Source organism: Anarrhichthys ocellatus, unplaced genomic scaffold (genome assembly GCF_004355925.1).
Source record: "Anarrhichthys ocellatus isolate YVR2014 unplaced genomic scaffold, GSC_Weel_1.0 scaffold990, whole genome shotgun sequence".
Classification (NCBI taxonomy): domain Eukaryota; kingdom Metazoa; phylum Chordata; class Actinopteri; order Perciformes; family Anarhichadidae; genus Anarrhichthys; species Anarrhichthys ocellatus.
The window spans coordinates 1-14,796 of NW_022280964.1; the positions used below are offsets into that span (position 1 = coordinate 1).

The following is a 14,796-nucleotide window of genomic DNA, read 5'->3' on the forward strand; positions in this document are numbered from 1 at the left end:
TATATATATATATGTGTGTGTATATATGTATGTATATATGTGTGTGTATATATGTATAGTACATACTGTATACAATTCTTATGTAGTATGGAATTGGGACACAGCTATTTTAATGAATGACAGGCCATCAACCAGTGGTAGAATTGAACCTCATACCATTAACCCCTGTTGATCATCTTGTCGCTCTGCTTTCCCTCCAGGTCATGAACTTTCTGAAAAAAATGTCGGGAAACGAGTACGTGGGTTTCAGCAATGCCACGTAAGTCCCTCTAAAACATGAGTTGATTTTATCCAAATTCTCTTCTTTCACCCGCAAGACATAGCAGAAGAATTGCTGCATTCGGGGTTCAAACTTTGAAGCATGCTGTTGAACCGCTTACCACTCCACAAAGAGTCATGTCACAGCAGGTGTCTTTAATCAGCTCTTAGATAATGTGCTCTAAAACCCAATTGGCTCTGTTGATGGTTTAAAATCCGGAACCTGAATCTGTGGCAGTGCAGTGCACCATGGCAAAAACAAGCTACGCATATCAACAGCATTGTAAACAATAATGTCTGGTGAATCTATGTCTCACGTGGCTTGTTATAGTTTAATCCAAGCCAAGGTATTAATTTCAACACTTGTAAACTGTCAAAACTCTGTATACCAATTGGAATATAATAACGGTGTTAGTTGTTCCACTCTCACAAGTTCAACAAAATAGGTGCGGTAGAGTGCAGATCTCCGCCAGGTGTGACCGCAACAACCACCGCTGTCTTGTGTGATTGAATCTATACAACCCACAATCGTCTAACCCCACGTCCAGACACCACTGAGCTATAAGGCGTCATAAACACACTTCATTCAAACTCAAAAAATAAGCAATGATGAATGCAGGCAATTGGCCTCGAAGTCCGCGACTAAGACACGTCAAACTATCGTCCATATTGGATAACCCGGACCACCCTCTCCACCACCTACTGCAGGGACAGCGGAGCACTTTCTCCAACAGACTGATCCAGCTCTGCTAGTCACAAGGACAGATGCAGGACCACACCCATCTTCGACCACAGGCTTAATTTTTGTCACTGCATCTTGCATGGTTGCTATGCTATCATGGTCACAAAATTTATCCTCAGAAATGTAAACACCTGGCAAAGTACGCAAAACCACCTCTGTGTTAGTTACTGCCATGCCATTTTGCCATCCTGACGCTATCTAAGATCATGATAAAGAAGCTATCTAAGATGATGATGATAAAGAAGCTATCTAAGATCAAGGGTGCTATTAATGTTTGAATGCTCAGGACCTTCATGTCCATTTAACTGCAGTTATCAAATTGGTCAAACTATGACCCATATTACTCATACAGTAGGAGTTATTTGTTGTATTGGTGGACTTTATCAGGATTGGAATTGGCATCAGTGTTGTAAAGATCATGATTTCTGATGACACCACATGCTAACAATGTGTCCGGAAAAAGACCGAGCGCTGGGGGTCACGTTGCAGTATTATCGTCACATGATAGCATGAGAGGTCTGGTTGTACTGTACACATGAGGGGAGGGGTGGTGGCATTTCAACACACGAGTGCAAACGCACGCACACACACACTCGGTGCAAATATTTCCTTCCTCTATGTAATTGGAGCTCTCTGCTCTTTGTGTGACAGATTCCAGTCGGAGCGTGAGTCAGGAGATAGGAACTTTGCCATCGGCTACTACCTGAAAGAAAAAAAGGTTTGAACTTGGATGAGTCACTGCTGACTTTGTGTACCATGTCTGTACTTAAAAGCAGTAACTGAAAGGAAACAAACTAAATGAAAGTAAGAGGTGGAGGAAGTTGATGCCAGAGGCCCAATACAAGAAAACAACATATTTTTGTGTTCCTCAATTGATCATAATTGTTTGTTTACATTTGCCTCTTTGGAATAAGCTGGATTCTAGTACGCCTTTTATTAGACTTGTTATCTTTCACCAAAGCAGAGGTTTCCTAACATTAACAAATGTGTCTGCTTTTCTTAACTGGAAATTCAACCACGTGTACTGCACTTGATGAATGTTTTTGTTTTATATTCTGTTTCTCTGCAGTGTTTCCCAGAGGGGACAGACATGACATCTGTACTGGACTTCTACTTTCAAGTGAGTCTAGCAAGTATCAGTTTTCAACTCATTCATTTGAGGGTCAGAGATCCTCCTGAATGGATCCACGTTCTGCTTCTCTCCCAAATGTAGTCTCATATCCCTGTATTTCTGTCAAACTCCCTCTGTTTGCCATCATGTTTACTTCCCTGTATTCTACATCTAGCTTCTTCTCCATGTACAGACGGGTGGTAATAAGGCGTGTCTCACGTGAAGTGTCTTAATAAGGCGCGGCTCCACCATGATCTCCTCGGCATAGATTGCCCAAGTGTCTGAAACTCTACAGAATGAATGATTACAATTCTTCTTCTTCTTTTTATGGTTTTATTGAGAGAATAAAGCAAATCAAAATGATTTGTTGTGAGGGCCGTAACATGTGATTCACATAGTATTCAGCCCTGAATATTAATTTAAGTTTTGTTAACTTTCTTGTCACCTCTACCACCACTGTACTGTAATTTTCACCTTCCCACTTGAGTTCTCATTTCTGCTCTCCTGTTCCCGCACCGCCATGATTCCATTCGGCTGCCGTGACGTGAGACTTTCTGTGTGGAGTGAAAGAAAAATTGTGATGGAGAAATGATACAAGTTGTCCTTTTCTGTGTGAACCTCCAGCTGTGTTCCATTGAGGTGACCTGCGAGAGCGCCAGCGTCATGGCAGCCACCCTGGCTAACGGCGGCATCTGCCCGATATCGGGTGAGCGCGTGCTGAGCCCCGAGGCGGTGAGGAACACCTTGAGTCTGATGCACTCCTGCGGCATGTACGACTTCTCAGGACAGTTTGCTTTCCATGTAAGTAAAAAGGCACAGATCACAAGTATAGTAGAGGATGTGTTTTGTTTTTGTTTTCTAGTGGGAAAGAGTCAAACCAGTGAAGTGAACACCTAAATTACATTGTCACTGCAAAGTCACTATCAGTTGTGTAAGGTAGATACGACGAGGGACCGCTCTCTCTATTGCCCTTCCTAGCTCCACATTCCTGTCCAAAAATATGGTCACTTCTCACCCTAAAAAACCAAGATGGCCAAAAGGCCAAACTCGTGGCTTCAAAATGGCAGTCCACAAACCAAATGGATGTCATTATGGTGATTTTGTGCACATGCTATATACAGTCTATGAGCCCCACTCAAAAGTTATACACATAATGTCAAGGCTTTGTGTCAGTTGGTACTTGCATATCTACTAAATCTGTTTTGTATTTTTACCAATACTAAAACAATTTGAAATAGTGGTGAATGGTTTATCCACAACAGAAAACTCTTAAGTCTTGATATAGACATGTATGCTTGTATTATGCTTATAAGTGACAAAACACCAAAGCCTCAGCAAAGCATAGCTGTCACATCACATGGTCTGTCTGAGCTGAGGTGTTTGTGCCGATAGGATGGCACATTTTAACGAGACTCTGCTTGATGGCAGGAAAATGTAGAGAAGGCGCAATGTGTGAAAATATTTTTCAGTTTTTCATGAAGTTTTAGTCGACTGTGACCAACTGCAGTTTCACCGAAGTGAGAATCTACTCTCCACTGATCATGACTTTTTGCATATTCTGTTTGAGCATAATGTCACAGGCGGAGCAGTGGATAGATTTCTCTCACCGATGAATTGTTGAAGCTGTGTTGACTTGTTCTGTGCTGACTTTCCATTTCCAGCATTGTGCCGTGTTGCGACTGCAAATGCACACAGCTGATCTTCTGTTATGTAACTGTTCTCCCTGTTGTAGGTCGGTCTGCCAGCCAAGTCTGGAGTGGCGGGGGGGATCCTGCTGGTTGTACCCAACGTGATGGGCATTATGTGCTGGTCACCTCCACTAGACAAGCTGGGCAATTCCGTCAGAGGAATACAGTTCTGCACGGTATGTGATGTCCGGCATCAGAAGAGCAGATCGCAGCAGGCCCGCAGTGTGCGCTTCGAATCCATAATCCCAAGAAATAACTGCGTCACTAGTTTTTAGAAAGACAGGCGCAGTAGTCGAACACCTGCGGTCGACAATATAGAACAAAAAAATCTTCTTCACGGGCATTTGGTGACAGCGTTTCGGTACAGAGTCTCATCGGGTACTTTAAATGACAATAGGGGCATGTCTTAAATATGTTGAGAGACAAACATTGACCAATCAGGTCACCCTAAAAAATGTCAACCCTCCCTCAGGAATCCTAATCATCACATCATGGCACCAAAGGCCTACAATATAACCATGAAAACATATACATAATCACATACGGAAAGAATATTATGATATTGATTAAAATACGCAACATAATGAAGAAAAGCTACCATACCAAGAGAAATATTTAAAATATGTCATTTCAAATTGGGTGGAGCTTGACAAAAATATCTACAAGAGCCGGTCTCGAGACAAGTAAGGAAAAGAAAAGGGATTAGAGAAAAAAAATTTAAATAGGCTATCACGAAGCTCCTAAAGACGAAATTCATCATAAAAAGATCATATGATAAAATACTCGTGTTATCTGTTTGGGATGGAGTACAAAACAAACATACCAAGGCCAAGAACAGCCCAGCAGCATTTTTTTAAGAGTTGAAAATATATTGTTTGTATCCATCTTGAACAGAGCTGATGATAGCTTGACATGAGGCGTGCCTCACTCTGTGCCAACCGAGTTAAAAGGCATTTGAGTGATTTGTATTCCATACATATATTTATAGATGTACTACAACCATAGTCACTCAGTGCAGTCAGGTACCTTAACCCATAAATACACACACATATCAGCATTGAACTAAATCTAAGAAATGTATCGGCTTTCTTTTTCATTTTGACAATATAACTTTACATTATTTTATAATATATATGTATGTGTATACATTATAATTTTTTAATAATAAATTATATATATTTTTATTTTATAATAATGGGGCTTCAATGATTGTTTGTACATAAATGGTCACAAATGAAACTATGCAACAGTGTACTGATTCAACTTGGCTGACATACTTCTAAAGTAACCGACCCTGTTTAATAAGTAAGTGATGCTTGATTAATGATTACCTAGAGGCCAGATACAGAGCTCAGTAAGAATCCACCTTTGCCGCAAATGTAATCCGATTCCAGCTCATGTGCTTTTTTTTTTTCTCCACAACGTTTACACTAACGAAATCATTGGCTTTTCAACTTCCAGGCTCGTACCCATCTGATGTATGAATCTTCATTTTTCCTTCCAGGACCTCGTGGAGCTTTTCAACTTTCACAACTACGACAACTTGAGGCACTTTACCAAAAAGCACGACCCCCGCAGAGAAGGAGGGGACCAGCGGGTAAGGACAAACGGCATCATGTTGTGAGGAACAAACCATCCAAAACGCCACCCATTTCCCTCATCAAACACACTGACCAGAACACTATCTCTCCAAGAATGCGGGCGACGCCGAGGTTACGGTAGTTCAGATTTAACTGCTGTTTGCGGCTGTTTGCTAACGTGTTGCTCTCCATGACTGCACTCTCCATGACTGCACTCCACCTTAAGCAGAAAAAAAACATTTGCAATTTCAGATAAAGAGCAAAACGGGATAACCCTGGTCCTCTTTCTTCCTCTATCTTCGGGTGCTCTGTCTCTTGTGGAGATCGCTGCTGGTGTTTTCAGGCATACTAACTTTCTAGCGAAGGCCTGAGCATCGGGAATATTTTTATTTTTAAGAGGTTTTTGAATGTACGGTTGCAGTGGGCGGCTCGTTTGGAAACATAGAGGTTGGAAAACTCACCAGCGACATCTGTTGGTTGGACCGCACATAAAGTAAACAGCAGGTCCGAGATCAGTGGTCTTTACTTCCAACTATCCCAAGCAGAACGGTACCTAGCAAACTTTAGCCAAAATGTCAGTAACTGATCCGCCCGATGGACTCTGTGTTGTAGACGACACAAAGGCACATGAAACTTGGTGAGTAGCATCACCTCCTGACAATAATAGGAAACATTGAGAGAGCTGGCTAACGTTAAATATCATTAACAGTAACCATGCACCGATAATGATATCAGTCAAATACTGACTCAAATAACTGGATAGGGGATCCGTGACAACGAGCCGATTTTGGTACGAGATACCAATATTTCAATAAATAACAATTCAGTTCATTTATGTCTATGCATTTATCTGTTACATTTAGTTTTACAAAGTAATTGCATTGTTTAAGTCAAACCTGATGTTGCCTTACACACAAAAGACTGATCCCAGTCTCTTCCGCACAGTGAGGCATACAGCTTATCAACACTGGTGTCATAACCAAAGCCCAGTGTCATTAATAACAAAGATGCTCTATTACATTCAGACACATGTAGAATACTACTGGCTTGGCTCCAATGTGAGATCAGTAAGGTAACGACCCTTCCCCCTTTATTATATTGCTTGCACTGCAACAGAAAATTGGACACATTTTGAATGTTAGTGTTTCCAACTCTGAAATGGTTTTTAGCCTTTTCTCAAATCCGTGATTCCGTCCGTGATTCTGTTGTCATAGAAACTATAGGGCCCTACCCAAATACCGCCATCAGTCTGTGCCGAGCCCCCGTCAAAAGACATTTGCCACCGGGCCTAACAAGTTCTATGGCGGACACCCTGCACGGAGGCCCACTCTGATGACAAACTAGAGTCAAAGTCTGTCTGCCTTAGAAGCAAAGTGCTGAAACATGTGCAATTTAGCCAGTAAATCAATACATGGACTGTTTTTTTTCACTCAGGACTCACGACAAACCACATGCCACTTAAGACACGACACGCACACACATACGCACACACAGAAGGAGCGAGACTAATTTGTTGTTCGTGTCAATTGAAACAGCAGTTCTCCATCGGACCCATGGATTACGAGAGCCTCCAGCAAGAGCTAGCTCTGAAAGCCCCTCTTTGGAAAAAGGTGTCCTCCACCGAGTCGCACCAGGACAGCTCCACCACTGTAGTCTATAGGATGGACGATGTCACCGAGAGAAATTAAATTTTAAAAAAAACAACAAAAGAAGGGAGACCCGCCTGTCCCCCACACCCCCACCTCCACTGATCTCTCTCTCCACCTCTCGCACAAACACCACCACCACCACCACCTTTCCTCACCCTCGAATATGTTTACATAAATTATGTAGAAGATTATTTGTCTGTAAAGCAGTTGGTGTGTTTGTGGAGAGTCACGGGAGCTTCTTTTGTTTTTATTTGTGATGGGTAAAAATGAGATGGGTTGCTGCTGAATTTTGCTATGAATTCCAAATGAACTATAAAGCCTCCACCTGCTGCGTGCGTGCGTGCGTGTGTGTGTGTGTGTGTGTGTGTGTGTGTGTGAGTGTGAGACCTGGTGCACAGGTTGTGCTCTTGTTTAGTATCACCCCCTTTTATTAAAATGTGTTTTTGTCAGCCTACATTTTTCAATAAGATTCTAAGGGTCGATTTGAAATTCAGTTTTGTGACGTGTATGCGTGTGTTTGCGCGTGTGGAGCGTCAGGACAGCAGTCTTAAAATATACATTCAGTTCTAGAGATAATAGTTCACTGAGGCCGGATATTTGATGTTATTAGAACATAAGTACAGATGGTGGATGTAGCGCAGTACAGTGATGAAAATATCAGTATAACAGAATGCAGGGTTTTCTTTTTCAGGATTATTGACGGGAAGTTTTTGGTCAAAGGAGAATATTGTTGACATATGAGTTAGCTGTGAACGCCTGGGCTGGAGTGCAGCAGTGTTATGACTAAAATTATGTAATTTCTCATTGTGTTAAAAGTGAGCCATGAAGGGCTGAAGGGATGTTAATATTGCAGGTATTTTGCTTTTCCAATCTTAACATGCTGGACCGTTTTTATGAAGAAGAATCAACCCAAAAAGTGAAGGCTTGTCTGAGTCACTTACGTTAGACACAGTCTAAGAACCAAAGACCCTCTGATCCTCTTTTGTAGTTTAATGTTAAAGTGTTTCTTCACAATACACAAGCACTTGTTCCATGTTTATGTATATGGCTTTGCTGTGAAATGCAGTATGCTTGCCGAAAGATGTCTGAAGTAGAATAAATACAGACATTTGTGATATGAGATTAGGAGGAAACTCTCCATTGGAGTCTATTTGTATGCAAAAAGAATTGCAGGAGTTTTTAACTGCACATGTGTATGTGTTCATTCATTGGAATGACTTTGACATTTAGCATCGTTTGTGCCTCCCTTCATAGCTTTTAAAAAAAAAAAAGAAATAGAATACACAATAGACGTTCACTTAGAAAACACAGCCCACTTAAACAGAACTGGCATATTGGACAGATAAGCAGTAAAACAACCTTTAACCTGTAGGTATTTGTGCCGGGCAGTTAGTTTTTCTGATCATATGATGATAATGTGATAAGAGGTTTGCTCAGGAGAGAGGTGACATGACTATAACAAGCTGTTTTCAAGACTCCTCCATGGAGACTCGCTTAACGTGTCCTCATTCATGCCTCTCGCAGGACTGGCTGCATCCTTCTGAGCTGCAGTTGAGTTTAGTGTGTGTGTGTGTGTGTGTGTGTGTGTGTGTGTGTGTGTGTGTGTGAGAGAGAGAGAGAGACTGGATGCCATGTTTGTCAGTATGATGTTGGCAGAGCGGTGGCGTGTGTTCAATGCCGCGGCCTTGAGGTAAAGCCTCTCGTAGCGGCCCGACCAGTTGTCGTACCACCTTTACCTTCTCTGCTGTGAGCAAGTGACTGCAGCGTTTATCTGGGCTGCTTTCCAAACCCACTGCAGACAACAATAGGTCGAAACAGGATGCCTTAGTGGAGGAATGAAGTCGCTTTCCTCCAGAATCTGAAGCATTGCAGATTTAAAATATAACAATTGTTTATATGATTAATGGGTTAAAAGCTTTAAGGGGAAAAAGCAGCAGCAGTTTTTTTTATTTTTTTTATTGTTTTCTTTTTGGGTATAATACACTTTAAGAGGGGGGGGGGACTTGGGACTACATATCTATTAGATGTTATCAAATTGAGTTGGATGCCTCAAGTCTACTGATCCAGAAATGTTTATCCGTATAAACCAAAAAGTGTATTTTGAGTATTCGTATGCCCACACACACACAGCAGGTATTCAGTATTGTTTGTAAAGTTCTTAAAGCGTTACTCTTTTAATAAGCTTGTACATTATCAAAAACGTCTTTCCACATGCATAGCAGCTGTTCCTCTGAATGTACATAGTGGCGGGTGTATATAGCTTTTAGGTGCGCGTCTGTACATGAGTCATGATCCTCAACAGCAGACCACAATGTTTGTTGAAAATACACTTCCGACGTTCCAAGTTTTTTTTTAACACCGTCTCCTCCAGGAACTAGAAACACTTGCACATGAATGTCATGTCAGCAGCTGCCTTATGTGTCGCTCTACTGTGTCTAGTAGTATTAAGGGTCGATCTGTTTGTTGTTCAATCATTCTTCAAACTGTAGTGGTGTGTTTGACTCAAGCTCAAAGTGATGGCTGCTGGAGCCAATGATGTCATGTAATAACTTTTTATTTTTTTGTTCATATCATGGATTTCTGTTAACATAACGTGTGTTTTCATGTTTCTACTGGTTATTGTGTGGAGGTAGAAGTATTCAAAAGCCTCCGTCATCAGTCATGCTCGTTGGAAACATTTCCTACAGGAAGCAAGAAGTCGAGTTGGTTCTGTTGGTTTCTTTGAAAGATTTCATCCGCGGACCGTGTTGCGTCCCGCTAAAGGTTTTGCAGTGGACCCTCTTAGGAGGTACTGAAAGTAGTAATAGGCTTTTTTGAAAGTTATAATCCTTAAAACTTCCATATCAAACCTAATTTTTGATACAATTTATTGCTGGTATTTCATCTGCTATAACCATTGCGCAAACGCTGCACAAGTAGGGGATTTCCAGAAGCGCTGATGTAATCGTTGTCATGTCCTTCATGATGCTAAAGCCTGCTTCATTTTGCTTCAGTTGTTTTTCCAGTAATGGAGTCCTGAATACTCCGTTTCACCTCAGATGTGATCAGGTTCCAAGAGTAGCTCTCATTTCAGCATCTCATCTCGACCTCGGTTTTGCCTCTCTGGTGTGAGAGTGAAGGGAATCGGTTAGTAAACACGGTGCAAACTTCTCTTTGTTTTCTCTTTGCTGCTGCAGTACTGGGTCATTGGCACAACATCTCAAATACTGTGTCTGCATGTCCACAGACTGATCTCACACTAATGCAACCAATCAGAGCTGATTATCCGATCTTTGGATTGGAAAAATCAGACCGACGAGCCGAGGGTTGCCTTGCATGAGGGTAAATAACCTGTAACACTTTAAGTTTGTAACTGGCAACCCCTCTCTCTCTCCTCAAACTGTGATTATTATTCTGTACAATCAGACTCATGACAGGGGGGCTTTTGAATGCAGTTACCCTTTCCATGGGAATCATCCGATTGTTATGCTTCATGTCACGTATGTAATGTTTCCTGGTGTTCATTTATTGTTTTTTTGTATGAATTGTCATTCTCCATCTTGCATGCATATTTTTGTATGATTTTAATAAATGTTTTTAATCCCATGTAATCGATCTGTTTGAAATTCAATTGATTACCTTCCACATGTCTTTATCTATGTTGACTCGTGTCTTGGACATCAATTTTGCTTGTGACATGGAATTTGCATACACATTTTTAAACTATCACTACCATTGCAATTTGGTGACCTTGGAATTGTGAGGTTCTCCAATGTTTTGGTCAGATATTTATGAGTAGTTCAACAAGTATGATTTATTATATGAACGTTTGGAAAGTTGTTACATGGGTTTGTTCCATTGTAAAGTCTCCAAACAGACAATAGATGAAGCCATGCAGCTCCACGCTCATGACCGCCTAACGTTTCTGTGTTTTGGTTTCTTTTCTCAGTCCACATGGTTGTAATTCTGTATGTAAAGTCTCCATAATCTTCATCGGTCCTGTCCGCTTTTAGAAGACGGCACTAAGACATGAACTTGTCAAAGACTTCAGTGACTTTGGTTGTGATGGACTTGCAAACATGACGGTGAAAGTGGGTGTTAAGATTTTTTTTTTTAGCCTTGGTGTCCTTTGTATAAAATTAAATAAAGTACTATTATATGTCTGATTTCTCTGCGCCTGTAACCGTTCTTTAACAACAAACTATGTATCTATTTAGCATCAGCAGGGGTTTATCGTTTGAGTTCAGTCACCGCTACCAGAAACAAATCGTCACGTAGGAACGTGGGTTTTACTCCTGAATATTTTTTCAGGGATTTGTTCCGAGCATTGACTTTACTCACAAGTCTTTGGTTGCAAAATTTGTGACGAATGGTCGCATGATGACAGCTTTTATTTTCAGGGGTCACAAGAGAGCAATGTTGGGAAGATGAACATCGGCTCCTTTTACACAGATTCCTCAATCCTGCCGTGAAGAAGATCTGCTTTCACGAACTAAAAGCATTCAGTCCTCCTCTGCTCAGGCAGACATTACTCCACTATCTATCTTTACATCGCAAATAGTTGTTTGCTGCTACATCAAGGTTCACAATGTCGTATTGAGAACCTTAACTTACCCTGTTTCAATGACGTGAGTTTGGATACTGGCTTTAAATTATTAGTGGCTTCAAACAATCTGTACTGCGAGTTTAAACATGATGTGAATCCAAGCAGTCTGAGAAGAGTTCAGTTCAGGGGCGGCCCACGAGCTGTTTAAAAGTTCTCAAAGTAAGTAATTTCTTTGGGTAAGTGTCTTTATCTAACATTTTGTGCAGAGGACAAAAAGATGGTTTTCTAACTTTCATGTGACTGACCCAATCTGATAAAAGCTCTCATGCATTCTTGAGCAACATTATGAAATCATTTAATTAAATACCCTCGCGCTCCGATGAACTGAAATACAGAGAACTGAAGTTGTGGGTGTTTGTCTGTTGCGTGTTTTAACAGGTTTTCTCTCTGAGTCTGTTTCTGAAGCCGGGATTGGCCTCTTAATGAGCCTTACTGGAGTGAGGCTTTGGGTGAAATGAGGCCAACATAGTTTTGTTCCTCTTTGTCTTCTCTTCGGTCTCGATTTCTGCCCTTCTAATCTTGACATAATCATTTGCGAGAGTATTTGCTTTCAGTGTTTTTTTCGACTCCTTTGACGTTTAGCTTCAGCTTGGCTGTTGATAGTTGTAACTGGTGAGGTGGTTCCTTTTTGCTGCATGGGCTGAAATATTGGCTTTCTGTGTTTACAAAGTGATGTGGTGCTTCTTGCAGTGGTGAAGTTTGTGTATACCGAATTGTTCCCTTGTTGCACTAAACACTATTACTACTCTTTTGTTTTTTGAGTTTGAAAAATCCTTCTCTGCGAGGTTCACAGCAAGTTAACATCTCAGGTCATATTCATTCTAATTCCCTTGCTTATTAATCCATAGTATAATATTATACTGGAATAGTGTGATACATTCTCTGAGCCTGGATTGAAATACCTATAAGGGCTTTGCGTCTATTCTCACTCACATTTCCAAAGTTTCTTTGTTTTCAACTCCTGAAGTGTTGCTTATAGGACACGATTCATCATTTTGTAGCGCTAAGATAGTGATATCCAACTTCTGGTTTAAGTGTATTTTTCTCATCGTCAACAAATTCCACGAAAAGACAAACTATTATTAAATTGATCCCACTGACTAGCATTGTCTGTGTATCCATTAAGCTCCATCGTTGTCCATTTAAAAACACATCAATGAGCCACACTGTTGCACTGGGGGACATGTTACTTCATTACCATGAACAGACACACTGTAGGTCATTTTCCACAATCCCGCATACACCACCCTGCTGCCGTAAATACTCACCAGAGCTCCCAAATGTGTATTGATACGCAGCTGAAAATAGTCCCCAACAAATGCACTATTTTACTCCTGATTTCTCTTAACGTTTGCTAAAAGACCCGTTGTTCTAAGAAATGACTGATCTTTTTATAATGAAACAAGAGCAGTTTTTGAATGTACGTCTTCAGTAGCTTGGGTCTGAGGTTCGCAGACGGGGAAGTCTGGAAGTACTGAGAGACGGACTAATGTTCTTTCTTTTTTCATGGGATCTGTTGACCGTAAGAAAACTATAGAATAAAACCAACCTCATCCTCTAAGTTTGATATGACAATGAAAGACCCTGAAACTCAAAACTGCTTTGAAGTTAAATGTGTTCGAGTCCCCATCAGTGATATGTGAAGTCATTCCTGTTTTATACCTTCCAGTCCCTCGTAAAAATAGAAATATAATTTGGTTTAACTTGCTGGAGTTGGTGGAGCGGTAGTGGAAATAGGGTGAGTCTGTGGTCCTCCAAATATTCTCTCTCTTTGTCTCTGCCCACAGGTCAAGTCTGTCATCAACCTGCTGTTTGCTGCCTACACAGGAGACGCCTCTGCACTGAGGAGGTCAACTTTTTTTCTTTTCTTTTTTACATTTACTAACTTGTAACGTTGGCCACAGAAGAATTCATGCTAATTTCACCTTTATCAGCCAGAGGAGTCCATTCTTAAAACATAAACTGTGACGCTCACAGAGACAGAAAGATGGCAGACATGCTCTCCTCTCTTACACACTGGTGATCTCAAGTGGCAGCAAGAGGAAGTTTAACTGATTAGTGGAGTTTTACCAAAACTCGTATGCATCTTTGAGTACTCGTATGTATCTTTGAGTTCACGCATGCCTTTCCTTAATCACAATACATTTGCATTTTTTTGATGTTTGAAAGATAGACCGTATAAGAATGGTTTATATATACGTTTACACCCTTGCAGTCTGTAAGTTGGTGGAGTTGTGTCCCCCTGAGCACACCAGATATATAATAACCTCTTTTATGGGAATTCCCATAAAAGATCTTAAGATGCGGAATAGTTGAAGGTACTGACAAAGTTAGTTAAACAAGCTCTGTGTGTGTGTGTGTGTGTGTGTGTGTGTGTGTGTGTGTGTAGGTTTGCACTGTCAGCCATGGACATGGAGCAGAGGGACTACGACTCTAGAACGGCCCTCCATGTGGCCGCAGCTGAAGGTAACCTGCATCCTAAAGGCGTTCTGTTCATCCTTATTGACTTCACAACTTCACAGTTGTCAAAATCTGAGTATAATAAAAGGAAAATAAGAATATGCAAAAGTATGTGCAACCTTGTCCACATATTTTGGGTGTTTTTGATCAGGGGCCTTAAATCCAAATATGAAAAATGTTCACATTTACATTTTATACTAAAGGGTGATTTCTATGGAATGCCATTTATTTTCAACATTAAATACATAAATAAACATGGCTATGAATAAAATAAAAGTAGTCTTTTAAAACTACTAGTATAAACCATTTATTTGTTTATTGTTTTCTATATTTATTTATGTATATATTTATTTGCCTCATTTGTTTATTCCCACTTTTATTTCATAGGCATATTTATTCATTTATTTAGTTTATATATTTATATTGAAGGAAATTGCATTCCATAGCCTCTAACTTTGTGACAACAATTTGGGGAAGGCCCTTTCATGTTTAAACGAGACAAATTAAATACGACCATCTGGTGGAAAGCCTTCCCAGAAGAGTGGAGGCTGTGATGGCGGCATATTAATGCCCATGGCTTTGGAATGAGGCATTCAGCCATCACACATGGGTGTAGATCTTTGTTGTCCTTTTACTGTGTGTGTGTGTGTGTGTGTGTGTGTGTGTGTGTGTGTGCGTGTGTATGTGTGTGTATATGTATATGTGTGTATGTGTGTGTATATG

General features: G+C 40.7%; 1 protein-coding gene across 2 annotated transcripts; it reads left to right on the forward strand.

Moving 5' to 3' along the window:
- The first annotated feature begins 34 nt into the window (after positions 1-34).
- LOC116377184 (glutaminase kidney isoform, mitochondrial-like) lies at positions 35-14,760 on the forward strand. Of its 2 annotated transcripts, XM_031838760.1 has the most exons (8): positions 35-259; positions 1,652-1,718; positions 2,070-2,120; positions 2,736-2,912; positions 3,844-3,975; positions 5,304-5,396; positions 13,401-13,462; positions 14,003-14,760. In XM_031838760.1, the coding sequence occupies exons 1-8, from the start codon at positions 117-119 to the stop codon at positions 14,340-14,342; spliced, it is 1,065 nt and encodes a 354-aa protein (XP_031694620.1). In that variant the 5' UTR covers positions 35-116; the 3' UTR covers positions 14,343-14,760. The 2 variants fall into 2 exon arrangements, with proteins under 2 accessions (XP_031694620.1, XP_031694621.1); XM_031838761.1 differs by lacking the exons at positions 13,401-13,462; positions 14,003-14,760 and adding an exon at positions 6,915-7,104 and having other exon boundaries at positions 37-259.
- The last annotated feature ends 36 nt before the right edge of the window (positions 14,761-14,796 follow it).

What these genes read in the sequence shown, in the direction of transcription:
- LOC116377184 (XM_031838760.1), top strand. Translation starts at nt 117, where the DNA reads ATGACAGGCCATCAACCAGTGGTAGAATTGAACCTCATACCATTAACC. An exon ending in CAGGACAGTTTGCTTTCCAT is followed by an intron (nt 2,913 to 3,843) that starts GTAAGTAAAAAG and finishes TCCCTGTTGTAG; the next exon opens with GTCGGTCTGCCAGCCAAGTC. An exon ending in GAGGAATACAGTTCTGCACG is followed by an intron (nt 3,976 to 5,303) that starts GTATGTGATGTC and finishes TTTTCCTTCCAG; the next exon opens with GACCTCGTGGAGCTTTTCAA.